The sequence below is a fragment of the Salvelinus namaycush genome, chromosome 1, assembly GCF_016432855.1.
Source record: "Salvelinus namaycush isolate Seneca chromosome 1, SaNama_1.0, whole genome shotgun sequence".
NCBI lineage: Eukaryota > Metazoa > Chordata > Actinopteri > Salmoniformes > Salmonidae > Salvelinus > Salvelinus namaycush.
The window spans coordinates 47,445,771-47,462,627 of record NC_052307.1 but is presented as its reverse complement, the minus strand read 5'-3'; the positions used below and the strand labels follow the sequence as shown (position 1 = coordinate 47,462,627).

Sequence of the window (16,857 nt, the reverse complement as noted above, 5' to 3'; positions counted from 1 at the left end):
AAGTCAAGGGGTCTGAATACTTTCTCTAGGCACTGTGTGTACCCCACACAAACAATTATCTGTAAGATCCCTTAGTCAAACAGTGAATTTCAAACAGTTTCAGCCAAAGACCAGGGAGGTTTGTTTTCCAATGCCTCGCAAAGGGCACCTATTTGTAGATGGGTCAAAATAAAATAAAAAGAAGAGTTTGAATATCCCTTTGAGCATGGTGAAGTTATTAATTACACTTTGGATAGTGTATCAATACAAAGTTACTACAAAAGATACAGGTGTCCTTCCTAAATCCGTTCCCGGAGATTAAGGAAACCACTCAGGGATTTCACCAAGAGGCCAATAGTGACTTTAAAACAGTTACATAGTTAAATGGCTGTGAATGTTGATTCATCCTCAGGAAACTTTGTAGTTACTCCACAATACTAACCTAATTGATGGAAAAGGAATCCTGTACAGGATAAAAAAATATTCCAAAACATGTATCCTGTTTGCAACAAGGCACTAAAGTAATACTGCAAGAATGTGGAAAACCAATTAACTTTTTGTCCTGAACACAAAGTGTTGTATTGGACTTGCCCCAAATATATTACTGAGTACCATCCTCCATATTTTCAAACATAGTGGTGGCTGCATCATGTTATACGTATGCTTGTAATTGTTAAGGACTGGGGAATTGTTTTAGGATTAAAAAGACACGAATGGAGCTGAGCTATAGACATGCAAAATCATAGAGGAAAACCTGTCTGCTTCAGTTTCAGTCTGCTTTCCTCCAGACACTAGGAGATCAATTCAAATTTCAGCAGGATAATAACCTAAAACACAAGGCCCAAATCTACACTGGAGTTGCTTACCAAAAAGACAGTGAATGTTCCTGAGTGGCCGAGTTACAGTTTTGACTTAAATCTACTTGAAATTCTATGGCAAGAGCTAAAAAAAATGGTTGTCTAGCAACGATCAACAACCAATTTGACTGAGCTTGAAGAATTTTGAAAATAATATTGTGCTAACGTTGCACAATCCAGATGTGGAAAGCTTTTAGAGACTTACCCCAACGGTGCTTCTACAAACTATTGACTCAGGGGTGTGAATACTTATGTAAATTAGATGTTTCTGTGTTTCATATTCACGTTTCACTTTGTCATTATGGGGTAGATGAGTGAGAAAAAAATATATTTAATGAATTTTGAATTCAGGGTGTAACACAACAAAATATGGAATAAGTCAAGAGGTATAAATATTTTCTGAAGGTACTGCATATGCGAACAACTTACAGAAACACAAACTACGACTTAATCTCATCTGCCCAGACCAGCATGCTCACACCCCCATCCTAGTGCCTGCATTGATTGATTTCCAAGTTTTTAGTATACATTTTTTTCAAGATGAGTGATGAGCAATGTTCCCTCTAAGCCACCGCGCAAAAGAAATGCCAGGCTTTGCAGAGACGCAAGAGATTGAACTACATCCCATTAGTTTCAATACATAGATCAACACTTTCTTTGATCGAATGAACATTATATAAAAATCAGCCCATTTTCAATGCAATAAACCAAAACAAATATAACTTTGCAGGATTTAGTTTGTGATTTTGTTGTAGGCAGAGCCAGAGAGCAACGGAGTATAATTCTATTGGCGGGGTTAGCCCACAAGCGATCTTTCAATCATCTGCGAGTGAATGCGCTTTTCAGATCAGTTAAGATCTGGGTGTGCACATTTGTGGGTATTCTTTGCTAATGAGTTATTAGGCAAGTTATAGATAAGTATAGGTCAGCAATGGGGAGTTACTGCTTCCTACAAGAGCACAAAACATGTACTCTTCATTTCAAGCTGTCTTTGTAAAGCCAGTCAGATAAAAAATCTTATATCTTAAAAAGGGGCAGTGTTGTATTTTGAGACAGGCTTGAATATGCAAATAGGCAGAGGGGTAGCCAACAGTCTACTTCTCTGTATGGTAATAATAATTAAATGTTATTTTGTAAAGTGGTTTCTTGCATCATACAATACAAAGCATATTGGCTACTGTCAAAAACAGTAAGGGTTCAACCTCAGTGTTCACTCTAAACATGCGCCGGAAGTTGCACAAAATTCTCAAGTTTCCTCTCATAAGACAAATTTGCTCAGTGCCCCAAAAGATTTGAGGGAACATTGGTGATGAGAATAAAATCGTCCAGCCCATTGGGTATCTCACTACAGCGCCATATGGCATGTCTTGAAATATGCAGACAGACAAATTAAAAGGAAGTTTATATTAACCAGGTTTCCGTGAAACCTTTTTATGCAAGTAAAGCACATGGCGAATACAATTTTTTATGACCAGCCTGATGGAAACTTTTCAAATGTCGACAAAACAAAATATGCTAGACAAGGTGTGATCTTTTTGTGTCAGTAAAATTATTTTTGCGAGATATGCAGGTGGAAAAGCTTTTATGCGCAAATATTGACATAACCATCATATCGAAGTAAACTTGGGAGTCACATGACGACCTGTGTGGTCCTCCCACCATGACTCGGGGAAACAATGCAGTTTATTAGGCTACAGATTAAATAAATTATGATGCTACTTTCCAATAAATATCGAGGATCTTATTTCTGGTGACACGATCATCAATGCTTGGCTGCCGTTTGACCAAAGAAATGATCTTGCTCTTTGTCAATAATAGTAATAATAATATCATCATGTAGGCAATACACATGTGCTAAAGCCAACAGCACACAGATAGCGCTGGTGGCTAGAGCGCACATGCCAATACCAGAGTGCACATGTCAATACCAGAGTGCACACACTCGGTCTATAAAGCAACATTTTTTGTGCGAAACCATCAGTAGTTGAAAATGTGATGGAAACCTATTTAACTTGTATTTTTATTTGATACATGAGAATTTAACCACAAAAGGTATTTTTATGTGCACTACACCATCACGCACAGCAACAAGTAAATTTGATGGAAACATCTCTGGTGGGAAAATGTGCATACTGTTTTTATGCGGATTATAGAATATTTACATGAAAATCTGTTGCCAACTGGATGGAAACCTAGCTATTGAAAAGTAACTACTACATATATGTTTAAACAATGCTTGTGAAGATGCACTTTACCTGTTCAAGCTTGGTAGCAAAGGCCACAGTAACAGACAAAACAAACAAGTCAGTGCAATAATCCTGATGTCCAATCTGGTGATATCCTTCATCCTCTTTCAGAACAGCCTCTAGTTTCTCTGGCAAAAGGTTACGCAACACAGGAGAACCTACAAAAACAGGTGACAGTTGTTAAAACACCAAATACAGCCTAATCTCCCAAACGTGTTCAAGTAATATATTATAACTAATCTACAGTGTCTTGCAAAATTATTCATCCACCTTGGTGTTTTTCCTATTTTGTTGCATTAAAACCTGTAATTTAAATAGATTTTTATTTGGACTTCATGTAATGGACATACCTCACCAATTTGAACTATTTTGTGTGAAATGGAAAAAAACTTGGTACATATGCACGTGGTGCGTGCATATGTATTCACCCTCTTTGCTTTGAATCCCCTAAATAAGATCTGGTGCAACCAATTACCTTCAGAACTCACATAATTAGTTACCGTAAATAAAAGTCCACCTGTGTGCAATCTAAGTGTCACATGATCTCAGTAGATATATACAGTGGGGAGAACAAGTATTTGATACACTGCCGATTTTGCAGGTTTTCCTACTTACAAAGCATGTAGAGGTCTGTAATTTTTATCATAGGTACACTTCAAACTGTGAGAGACGGAATCTAAAACAAACATCCAGAAAATAATCATACAATGTGATCAAGTAATTAATTTGCATTTTATTGCATGACATAAGTATTTGATACATCAGAAAAGCAGAACTTAATATTTGGTACAGAAACCTTTGTTTGCAATTACAGAGATCAAACATTTCCTGTAGTTCTTGACCAGGTTTACACACTGCAGCAGGGATTTTGGCCCACTCCTCCATACAGACCTTCTCCAGATCCTTCAGGTTTCGGGGCTGTCGCTGGGCAATACGGACTTTCAGCTCCCTCCAAAGATTTTCTATTGGGTTCAGGTCTGGAGACTGGCTAGGCCACTCCAGGACCTTGAGATGCTTCTTACGGAGCCACTCCTTAGTTGCCCTGGCTGTGTGTTTCGGGTCGTTGTCATGCTGGAAGACCCAGCCACGACCCATCTTCAATGCTCTTACTGAGGGAAGGAGGTTGTTGGCCAAGATCTCACGATACATGGCCCCATCCATCCTCCCCTCAATACGGTGCAGTCGTCCTGTCCCCTTTGCAGAAAAGCATCCCCAAAGAATGATGTTTCCACCTCCATGCTTCACGGTTGGGATGGTGTTCTTGGGGTTGTACTCATCCTTCTTCTTCCTCCAAACACGGCGAGTGGAGTTTAGACCAAAAGGCTCTATTTTTGTCTCATCAGACCACATGACCTTCTCCCATTCCTCCTCTGGATCATCCAGATGGTCATTGGCAAACGTCAGACGGGCCTGGACATGCGCTGGCTTGAGCAGGGGGACCTTGCGTGCGCTGCAGGATTTTAATCCATGATGGCGTAGTGTGTTACTAATGGTTTTCTTTGAGACTGTGGACCCAGCTCTGTTCAGGTCATTGACCAGGTCCTGCCGTGTAGTTCTGGGCTGATCCCTCACCTTCCTCATGATCATTGATGCCCCACGAGGTGAGATCTTGCATGGAGCCCCAGCCCGATTGACCGTCATCTTGAACTTCTTCCATTTTCTAATAATTGCGCCAACAGTTGTTGCCTTCTCACCAAGCTGCTTGCCTATTGTCCTGTAGCCCATCCCAGCCTTGTGCAGGTCTACAATTTTATCCCAGATGTCCTTACACAGCTCTCTGGTCTTGGCCATTGTGGAGAGGTTGGAGTCTGTTTGATTGAGTGTGTACAGGTGTCTTTTATACAGGTAACGAGTGGAGAACAAGAGGGCTTCTTAAAGAAAAACTAACAGGTCTGTGAGAGCCAGAATTCTTACTGGTTGGTAGGTGATCAAATACTTTTGTCATGCAATAAAATGCAATTTTTTTTTTAATTACTTAAAAATCATACAATGTGATTTTCTGGATGTTGAAGTGTACCTATGATAAAAATTACAGACCTCTACATGCTTTGTAAGTAGGAAAACCTGCAAAATCGGCAGTGTATCAAATACTTGTTCTCCCCACTGTATTTACACACACACACACACCTGTTCAGAAAGGCCCCAGGCTGCAACACCAGTAAGCAAGGGGTACCACCAAGCAAGCAGCACCATGAAGACCAAGCAGTACTCCAAACAGGTCAGGGACAAAGTGGAGAAGTACAGATCAGGGTTGGGTTATAAAAAAATATCCAAAACTTTGAACATCCCACAGAGCACCATTAAATCCATTATTTTTTTTAAATGGAAAGAATATGACAACAAACCTGCCAAGAGAGGGTCGCTCACTAAAACTTAGACCAGGCAAGGAGGGCATTCAGAGAGACAAAGAGACCAAAGATAACCCTGAAAGAGCTGCAAAGCGCCACAGCAGAGATTGGAGTATCTGTCCATAAGAACACTTTAAGCCATATACTCCACAGAGCTGGGCTTTACGGAAGAGTGGCCAGAAAAAAAGCCATTGCTTAAAGAAAAAAAATAAGCAAACACGTTTGGCGTTCGCCAAAAGGAATGCGGGAGACTTCTCAAACATATGGAAGAAGGTACTCTGGTCAGATGAGTCTAAAATATAGCTTTTTGGCCATGAAGGAAAATGGTATGTCTGGTGCAAACCCAACACCTCTCATAACCCTGAGAACACCATCCCCACAGTGAAGCATGGTGGTGGCAGCATCATGCCGTGGGGATGTTTTTCCATCGGCAGGGACTGGGAAACTGGTCAGAATAGAAGGAATGATGGATGGCACTAAATACAGGGAAATTCTTGATGGAAACCCGTTTCAGTCTTCCAGAGATATGAGACCAGGACAGAGGTTCACCTTCCAGTAGGACATTGACCCTAAGCATACTGCTAAAGCAACACGCGAGTGGTTTAAGGAGAAACATTTAAATGTCTTAGAATGGCCTAATCAAAGCCAAGACTTCAATCCAATTGAGAATCTGTGGTATGACTTAAAGATTGCTGTACACCAGCAGAACCCATCCTACTTCAAGGAGCTGGAACAGATTTGCCTTGAAGAACGTGCAAAAATCTCAGTGGCTAGAGCTGTGCCAAGCTTATAGAGACATACCCCAAGAGACTTGCAGCTGTAATTGCTGCAAAGGGTGGTTCTACAAAGTATTGACTTGGGGGGTGAATAGCTATGCAAGTTCAGTTTGTGTCTTATTTGTTTGTTTCACAACACATATTTTACATCTTCAAAGTGGTAGGCATGTTGTGTAAATCAAATGATACAAACCCCCCAAATATCAATTTTAATTCCAGGTTGTAAACAAAATAGGAATAATGCCTTGGGTGGTGAATACTTTTGCAAGGCACTGTATGGTTGCATCCCAAATGGCACCCAATTCCCTATATAGTGCACTTCTTTTGATGAGAGTCCTTTGACCAGTGCACCATGTAGGGAAAAGAGTGTCATTTGGGACACATCCTGTGAAGACACTCCTCACCTTGTCTTGGTGGTGCTTTTTTGGCCTTGAATCGTTCTAGTGACAGCTCTGTTTGTTTGGTGTCATTCTCCAGTGCAATGGTGAGCAGAATGGCTGGCTTCAACTTGGTGTACTTGCTGCTTAGTAAGGGATACCATTTAGGAGCCTGGTGACACAATGAAACAAGTCTCATCAGAATCACTTTTTTTCGTCAAATACATTTGTATGTACAGGAATTTGACTGTGAAATTGTGCTGGCACAAAAAACAAAAACATAGACACAGTACCAGTCAAAAGTTTGGATACATTGTAGAATAATAGTGACATCAAAACTATGAAATTACATAAGTAATCGCGAGGTAACCGAAAAAGTGTTAAATCAAAATATATTTTTGATTCTTCAAAGTAGCCACCCTTTGCCTTGATGACAGCTTTGCACTCTTGGCATTCTCTCAACCAGCTTCACCTGGAATGCTTTTCCAACAGTTGAAGGAGTTCCCACATTTGCTGGGCAATTGTTGGCTGCTTTTCCTTCAGTCTGCGGTACAACTCATCCCAAACCATCTCAAATTGGTGATTATGGAGGCCAGGTCATCTGATGCAGCTCTGCATCACTCTCATTCTTGGTCAAAAAGCCCTTACACAGCCTGGAGGTGTTTTGGGTCATTGTCATGTTGAAAAACAAATGATAGTCCCACTAAGCCCAAACCAGATGGGATGGAGTATCGCTGCAGAATACTGTGGTAGCCATGCTGGTTAAGTGTGCCTTGAACTAAATCAGTGTCACCAGCAAAAGACAACCACATTTCCATGCTTCAAGGTGGGAACCACACAAATGGAGATAATCTGTTCACCTACTTTGCGTTTCACAAAGACACAGCGGTTGGAACCAAAAATCTCAAATTAGGACTCCAGGCCAAAGGACAGATTTCAACCAGTCTAATGTCCATTGCTTGTGTTTCTTGGCCCAAGCAAGTCTCTTCTTATTGGTGTCCTTTAGTAGTTGATGTTGACATGCGTCTGTTTTTTATCTTACCTTTATTTAACTAGGCAGGTCAGTTAAGAACAAATTCTTATTTTCAATGACGGCCTAGGAACAGTGGGTTAACTGCTTTGTTCAGGGACAGAACGACAGATTTGTACCTTGTCAGCTCGGGGATTTGAACTTGCAACCTTTCGGTTACTAGTCTAACGCTTTAACCACTAGGCTACACTGCCTCCCTTGAACTCTGTCAAACATTTACTGGGGCTGTAATTTGAGGTGCAGTTAACTCTAATGAACTGTGGGTCTTCCTTTCCTGTGGCAGTCCTCATTAGAGCCAGTTTCATCATAGCGCTTGATGGTTTTTGTGACTGCACTTGAAGAAACATTCAAAGTTCTTGACATTTTCCAGATTGAGTGAGCTTCATGTCTTAAAGTAATGATGGACTGTCATTGCTCTTTGCTTATTTGAGCAGTTCTTGCCATAATATGGACTCGGTCTTTTACCAAATTGGGCAATCTTCTGTATACCACTCCTTCCTTGTCACAACTGATTGACTCAAACGCATTGAGGAAAGAAATTCCACAAATTAACTTTTAACAAGGCACACCTGTTAATTGAAATACATTCCAGGTGACTACCTCATGAAGCTGGTTGAGAAAATGCCAAGTGTGCAAAGCTGTCCTCAAGGCAAAGGATATAAAACATTGATGTTAAACACTTTTTGGGTTACTACACAATTCCATATGTGTTATTTCATAGTTTCGATGTCTTCACTATTATTCTACAATGTAGAAAATAGTACAAATAAAAAAATGTTTGACTGGTACTGTACATCACACAGTGCAGTCGGGAAAGTATTCAGACCCCTCAACTTTTCCCACATTTTAGAATAAGGCTGTAATGTATTAAATATAACATTTCTCAGCAATCTACACACAATACCCCATTATGACAAAGCGAAAACAGGTAGAAACAATTTTGAAAATGTAAATCTTTACACAAGTATTCAGACTATTTGCTATGAGACACGAAATTGAGCTTAGGAGCATTCTGTTTCCATTGATCATCCTTGAGGTTTCTACAACTCGATTTAAGTCCACCTGTGGTGTAATCAATTAATTGGACATGATTTGGAAAGGCACACACCGCTCTATATAAAAAGGTCCCACAGTTGGCAGTGCATGTCAGAGCAAAAACAAAGCCATGAGGTCGAAGGAATTGTCGGTAGAGCTCAGAGAAAGGATTGTGTCGAGGCACAGATCTGGGGAAAGGTACCAACATTTTTTGGGCAGAATTGAAGGTCCCCAAGAACAAAGTGACTTCCATCATCCTTAAATGGAAAATGTTTGCTCTGAGCAATTGAGGGAGAAGGGCCTTGGTCAGGGAGGTAACCAAGAACCAGATGGTCACTCTGACAGAGCTCCAGAGTTCCTCTGTGGAGATGGGAGAACCTTCCAGAAGGACAACCATATCTGCACCACTCTACTAAAATCAGGCCTCTATGGTAGAGTGGCCAAACAGAAGCCACTCCTCAGTAAAAGGAACATGACAGCCCGCTTGGAGTTTTCCAAAAGACACCTAAAGGACTCTGTCCATGAGAAACAAGATTATCTGGTCTGATGAAACAAAGATTGAACTATTTGGCCTGAAAGCTAAGCGTCACGTCTGGAACAAACCTAGCACCATCCCGACGGTGAAGCATGATGGCGGCAGCATCATGCTGTGGGGATGTTTTTCAGTGGCAGGGACTGGGAGACCAGTCAGGATCAAGGGAAAGATGAACGGAGCAAAGTAGAGAAATCCTTTATGAAAACCTGCTCCAGAGAACTCAGAACCTCAGACGGTAGGTTCACCTCCCAACAGGACATTGACCCGAAGCACACAGCCAAGACAACGCATGAGTGGCTTCGAGACAAGTCTCAATGTCCTTGAGTAGCCCAGCCAAAGCCTGGACTTGAACTCGATCGAACATCTCTGGAGAGACCTGAGGACAGCTGTGCAGCGACACTCCCCATCCAACCTGATAGAGCTTGAAAGGATCTGCAGAGAAGAATGGGAGAAACTCCCTAAATACAGGTGTGCCAAGCTTGTAGCGTCATACCAAAGAAGACTCTAGGCTGTAATCACTGCCGAAGGTGCTTCAAAGTACTGAGTAAAGGGTCTGAATACTTATGTAAATGTGATATTTCCGATTTTTTTATAAATTTGCTACAATTTCTAAAAAGCTGTTTTTGCTCTGTCATTATGGGGTATTGTGTAGATTGAAAAGAGGGAAAAAACATTTTAGAATAAGGTTGTAATGTAACAAAATGTGGGGGAAAAGTCAAGGGGTCTGAATACTTTCTGAATCCACATACAGTATGTTATGTGACATTGTCAAAATACAGACTATCAAGAGTTCAAGCTAACTTTGTACATTCTTCAGACATAAGATCTGGTGCCAGGACAACAACCTCTCCCTCAACGTCAGGAAGACAAAATAAGCTGATCGTGGCCTACAGAAAACAGAGGGGCGAGCACCCCCCCCACCCATATCGATGGGGCTGTAGTGGAGCGGATCGAGAGCTTCAAGTTCGTCGGTGTCCACATCACTAAGGAATTAACATGGTTCACACACACCCAGACAATTGTGAAGAGGGCACGTCAGAGTAACTTCCCCCTTTGGCATGGGCCTTCAGATCTTCAAAAAGTTCTACAGCTGCAACATTGAGAGCATCTTGACAGGCTGCATCACGTACAGCAACTGCAAAGCACCCAAACGCAAGGCACTATAGAGTCTATAGTGCTATAGAGATTATGATTTTTCAACACCGATACCGATTATTGGCGGACCAAAAAAAACTGATACCGATTAATCGGACGATTTGTAATAATGACAATTACAACAATACTGAATGAACACTAATTTTAACTTAATATAATACATCAATAAAATAAATTTAGCCTCAAATAAATAATGAAACATGTTCAATTTGGTTTAAAATAATGCAAAAACAAAGTGTTGGAGAAGAAAGTAAAAGTGCAATATGTGCCATGTAAAAAAGCTATCGTTTAAGTTCCTTGCTCAGAACATATGATAGCTAATGGTTCCTTTTAACGTGTCTTCAATATTCCCAGGTAAGAGGTTTTAGGTTGTAGTTATAGGACTATTTCTCTCTATACCATATACCTTTGACAATTGGATGTTCTAATAGGTACTTTAGTATTGCCAGCCTAATCTCGGGAGTTGATAGGCTTGAAGTCTTAAACAGCGCAATGCTTGAAGCACAGCGAAGAGCTGCTGGCAAATGCAGGAAAGTGCTGTTTGAATTAATGCTGCCGAGCCTGCTGCTGCTTACCACCGCTCAGTCAGACTGCTCGATCAAATCATAGACTTAATTATAAAATAATAACACACAGAAATACAAGCCTTGGGTCATTAATATGGTCAAACCCGGAAACTATCATTTCGAAAACAAAACGTTTATTCTTTCAGTGAAATACGGACCATTCCGTATTTTATCTAACGGGTGGCATCCCTAAGTCTAAATATTGCTGTTACATTGTACAATCTTCAATATTATGTCATAATTATGTACAATTCTGGCAAATTAATTACGGTCTTGGTTAGGAAGAAATGGTCTTCACACAGTTCGCAACGATCCAGGCGGCCCAAACTGCTGCATTTACCCTGACTCTGCTTGCACAGAACGGAAGAGAAGTGACAATTTCCCTATTTAAAAGAAATTCATGTTAGCAGGCAATATTAACTAAATATGCAGGTTTAAAAATATATAATTGTGTATCGATTTTAAGAAAGGCATTGATGTTTATGGTTAGGTACACATTGGTGCAACAGTGCTTTTTCCGCAAATGCGCTTGTTAAATCACCTGTTTGGCGAAGTAGGCTGTGATTCAATGATAAATTAACAGGCACCGCATCTATTATATGCAACGCAGGACAAGCTAGATAAACTAGTAATATCAACCATGTGTAGTTAACTCAGTGCTTCTCAATTATTTTCTAGGAAGAAGTAAACATTTCGCGCCCAACTCTCCGCCGCGACTGTAAATAGTATCATTTGTCTATAAAATTGTTATAAGTACACCTCTGCATAACATTGTATCCTTATTAACATTAAAGAAAAAAAAAGAAAAAAGAAATAGATCAACTTACAAAAAATAACTTTATTAACATAGTTTTTTAGTCTAACAGAAAAGACTTAAAGTGCATCAATTTGCCTGAAATGTAAAAAAATTCTAGCCTTATTTAAACTGTAAACATTTTTTTACCATTTGATACTGAAAAATTACCTATAAAACAAAAATAAACAATTTGTGCTGATTTTTTTTTTATCAAAATGAGGAAGTCATGATTAATGGCTACAATGAGCACGTTTTGCAGAGCACAGCTTTTCGAAGCGGGGTTTGAAGCATGATACTGCAACTCTCAGCTCCTGCTCAATGTTTAGCTGGGACCTGTACTTGGTCTTCAGTGAAGCAACAGCAGAGAAGCCAGTCTCACAAAGATAAGATGTTGAAAAAGGAAGAAGAATGCCCATGGCCTAGGAGTGGACACTGCCTCTCTACACTCAGCCAGAATTCACTCAGTGTCTGTGATGTGAACCTCAGTCTCAATGTGGAGTCAGACGTCATATCAATGAACTGGTCCTCCTCTGCAGAGCTGAAACCAGTTGGAGCTGGTGCATTGAAAGGATCTCTCACCCAGTCATATTGGGAACTGTTTTCAGGGAAGAACTTTTTAAAGAATCCCATCAGTGATAAAATATGCTCCTTAATATATGGAATCACTGAGGTTGCATCAGTCAGTAGTGTCAACAAATTCATGCAGGTTCTCGAATGAATCAGTATTTCCTTCATCAAGTCGCCTGCCCCACATTGCAAGCTTTCGAGTGAAAGAGCTGATCTTGTCTGTGACCTGAGGGAGGTGTTTATCTTTCCCTTGAAGCTGTAAATTTAGTTCATTTAGCTTTCCAAATATATGTCACTCAGGTAGGCCAGTTGCCAGGAAGTTCTCATCACTAAATTTCTGCGAGGTCATACTTGTGCTCCTGCTCCGAAAACATTCTTATCTGCTCTCTGAGCTCAAACTCGGGACAAGACTTTCCCTCGTGACAGCCACCTTGCTTCACTGTGAAACAGCACAGCTTGATGTTCAGCTCCCATCTCACAGATAGCAGAGAAGACTCTTGTTTTTAGTGGTCTGGTCTTTATAAAATTGACTACACCTACAATGTCAGTCATAACCTCACTTAATTCAGAGGAAAGGTGCCTTGATGCCAGTGCTTCTCTGTGTATAACAGTGTGTCCACTCAGCATTAGGTGAGGCCTTCTTGATGAGTGCCCAAAGTCCTTTTCTCATCCCTGCCATGGTCTGTGCACCATCACTGCAAACACCAATGCAGTTCTCCCACTCTAGCCCATTCTCAGTCAGGAAGCAGTCCAGCATTTTGAATAGCTCTTCAGCTGTGGCTCTGTCTCTGACATATTTACAAAAATGTAGATCCTCACACAGGGAGTTTGTCATGTCAAAACGTACATAAGTGATAAACAAACAGTCTTTGTTGCTGTCAGTTGCTTCATCAAACAGTAAGGCAAAACGTTTGTCTTTGAGTTTATCTACCAGCTGTTCTTTAAGATCGTTAGCAATGTAATTTATACGTCTGGCGACAGTGTCATTGGACAGAGGGATAGTTTTTATTTTTGCAGAACTTGCGTCATCCAGCATGAACGAGACCATGTCTAATGCTGCAGGCAGTATCAGCTCCTCTGCTATGGAGTGTTTTTTTTTGCACTGACCAATTTGGTACGCCACCTTATATGATGCTAACAGTGCTCGCTGGTTTACTGAAGTAGCATTCACAAAGCGGGACGATTGTTGGCAATATTCGGCACGTTTTCGCTGAAAAAACTCAAGCGGCTTATCAGCGTGATTGGGGTGTAATGTCTTTCAGTGACGCCTTAATTTATTTGGCTTCATGCTGTCCGCTGCCAACATTTTTAGACACAGTAAACATACCGGTCTTTACTCGTCTCCCACCGTAGTCACAGTGAAGCCAAGCGCTACATACTTCCTCGTCTTAGGAAGTAGGAAGTCATATTTCCACGTCTTAGCTTTCGGGAGACTTACGTTTGTCTCATTATCTCCGTCTTTCTCCGCCTTTCTTTTCATCCCTGTTAAATATTTTTCCATGGTGTCTCTTAAGGGTTTGTTATCTGCACTTCATATCTCCTGCTCTGTGCTGTGTGCTCTTGTTCGGTGCAAAAAAAACAACTACTCCCTGCGGCAAAAAAAAGCATGTTCCCCGGGGCCACACGTGCCCCCCCTGGCATCGCGCCGAGGCCCCCCAGGGGGGCGCGTCCCACTATCTAAGAAGGACTGAGTTTACTAGTGATTATGTTAAGATAGATTGTTTTTCATAAGATAAGTTTAATGCTAGCAAGCACCTTACCTTGGCTGCTTGCTGCACTTGCATAACAGGTAGTCAGCATGCCACGCAGTCTCCTCGTGGAGTGCAATGTAATCGGCCACAATCGGTGTCCAAAAATACTGATTACCGATTGTTATGAAAACTTGAAATCGGCCCCAATTAATCAGCCATTCCGATTAATCGGTTGACCTCTACTATAGAGGGTACGGAGCACAGCCCAGTATATCACTAAGGCCGAGCTCCCTGCTATCCAGGACCTCTACACCAGGTGGTGTCAGATGAATGCCCAAAAAAAGTGTCCAAGACTTCAGTCATCCAAGCTACCGCACGACAAGCTGTACCAGTGCACAAAGTCTGGATCCAACAGGACCCTGAAAAGCTTCTAACCTCAAGCCATAAGAATACTAAACAAGACTGCTAAATAGCTAATCAAATGGCTACCGGGACTTACCGTCTTTTGCACTGACTAGGAACACAGACTGGACTCTACCCACACCCTAACACATATGCATACTGACGCCATACACACACCACATACGTTGCTCCTGTCTATTATCAATCCTGTTGCCTACTCACTTACCCCATACCTATAGCTACCTCAATTACCTTTTACCCCTACACATCGACTCGGTACTGGTACTCCCTGTATACAGTCATGTTACATTTACTCGTTATTGTCTGTGTATTTAGTCCTCAAGTCCCTATTTCTATTTATTAAACTCTGCATAGTTCGAAAAGGACCCATAAGTAGGCATTTCACTGTTAGTCTACACCTGTTGTTGACTAAGCATGTGACAGATACAATTTGAACTTATCTTCAATGTATGAAACGTAATTAGCAAAAAGCCGGTATCACATTGATAGCTAACATCTTGAATTGCAGAATAGCAATATTCAGAGAACACCGGAGGAGCTCACCTGTTTGATTTCTTGCACAGATCTTAAATCAAGAATAATATATCCAACACACTCTTTCACAGATGTGGTTGTATCAACAGCATAGCACTGTAGTTTGATGGGTGTGCGCTGGAGTCTGGGGGTACAGAACATTGACATTACAATCTTCAGTTGCATGCATGTGTACTAGTAGTAGCCTAGTGCATCAGCAATCAAAGTGCATAACTGCAGGGAAATTAACCATCATGAAAGTAGAATTATGTAACTGGGCATCAATAGTATCGAGAGAGAAGGTATGTAGTTATGAATGACCTGTGCTGGTGCAAGGTCCTGCGATCAAGTTCCCAGGCCAACTCTGTGCAGAACTGAGGCTGCTCCTTGTGATCAACAGGGTCTGTAGCCAACTGCTCTCCATCAAACTTTGCATGTACTATAAGGTTGTGGCGCTGGCTCTTTGGGAATTGACGACCTGGGTCGAGCAAAACATATTTCAAACAGACATGCTTGTAGCTTCTATGTGGCATATAAGAATGTGCTTAGCTAAATGTACACCATGGCGAGCCATCTAACCAACCATTTCAATAAGAAGCTTATCAGCTAGCAAAACGTAGCTAGCTAGATTTAACAGTTAACTAGCTGACGTTATTAACTAAACATTACCGTAATGTGCTCGCTAACTAAATTTACAAGATAGCTAACTAGCTAACGTTAGTTAGCTACGTTAACGTTGCAGAAACAAAAGTGAGAAAATGAGCTAACTAGCTACCAGTATCTTTGGGCTGACGTTAACTACAATACATACGCTTAGTAAATATTTTAGTACTAATGTTAGATAACTAGCCTAGTAAATAAAGAAAACACAAAACGGAATGACATTGACCAAACGTTACCTTCAAGAATGGACACCACGATGAGAAGTTGGTCGGTCTTCGATGCCATTTGTGTAAGTTAGACTGGCTAGCTAGATTTATTTTTTTGAACGTGTTTCTGGTTGTCTTGCTAGACTTATCTAGCAATGACTGTCAGAAATATGTTTCACCAGGGAGTCTGTCTGCCCGTTGCATACCCCGCTTTGTTGTTATTATTTGCCGCCACCCCTTTCTTTCAAAATCGGAAGTGTCGAATGAGACCTCGGGTGTATTCATTACGCCGATTCTGTTGCAAAACGTTGTCTGTAGTAACCGTTTACTCCAAACGGAAAACGTTTTGGAACGAAAACGAGAGTTTATATTGGACACATTTAGGTAGGTCCTCCTGTTTCGTTACATTTGCAGAATCGCATAAAGCCTCATGTCCAGAAGTTGCACAAACTATGTGTTCCGGCTGAAGTCTTATTGTTAATGAAGCAGTCCGCAACGCTGGGTTGGTGATGCTGCGGTGCGTTCTGTATACCGCAAGAATTCCGTATTTTCAACTAGTGCGTTGTTACAAACAGACGTTCATAAAACAGTCAAGCCAACTATCTAACTACAAAGCTAACCACTTTGCTAGATCGTTTAGCTAATTGCCAGCACCTATCTTCCACTTTCCAGCTAATTATTTCACATTCAACTAACCAGGTAATCCAATCATATTGGCAATGTGTCTCCATGCAACATTTTTAGCATGGAGATCCCGGTAGCAATCGACGCTTTGGTCGAACACGGCAGAGAAGCCAGAGACAGCGAAAATGACCTCATCAATGCTGCAAACCTTTCTGCAGCCTTACGAGACACAAGTGCATCAAGGACGGATATATTCAACTTGTGGACATCGGGCATAAATTAGTTGAAACTAAAACTGCTTACAGAATTTGCTGCTACTCCGCTTCGCTGATTGGTCAGTTCACAGCGCTGGTAAAGCCTCTTCTGATTGGCTCGCTTCACCAGCTTGTTGAGCCTGAAGGGAATCCCGCTGGTGGTGCGAAATAGATTTACCTCAATAATAAATTGAGATATAGGCAGTGGCGATTTTA

General features: G+C 41.1%; 1 protein-coding gene across 3 annotated transcripts in view; it reads right to left on the bottom strand.

Moving 5' to 3' along the window:
• LOC120045098 (centrosomal protein of 120 kDa) overlaps nucleotides 1-16,022 on the bottom strand; it is a 67,960-nt gene extending 51,938 nt beyond the window's left edge. For 2 of the 3 annotated variants that reach the window (XM_038989975.1, XM_038989982.1), the window contains exons 1-5: nucleotides 15,794-16,022; nucleotides 15,216-15,372; nucleotides 14,925-15,039; nucleotides 6,611-6,755; nucleotides 3,092-3,240 (exon numbers count right to left, since the gene is read on the bottom strand). In XM_038989975.1, the coding sequence (XP_038845903.1) occupies nucleotides 3,092-3,240; nucleotides 6,611-6,755; nucleotides 14,925-15,039; nucleotides 15,216-15,372; nucleotides 15,794-15,842 (615 nt within the window). In that variant the 5' untranslated portion in view covers nucleotides 15,843-16,022. Of the gene's footprint in view, nucleotides 1-3,091; nucleotides 3,241-5,209; nucleotides 5,320-6,610; nucleotides 6,756-14,924; nucleotides 15,040-15,215; nucleotides 15,373-15,793 lie in introns of those variants that run through there. The other variant, XM_038989992.1, reaches the window with a different exon arrangement.
• Nucleotides 16,023-16,857: the final 835 nt, after the last annotated feature.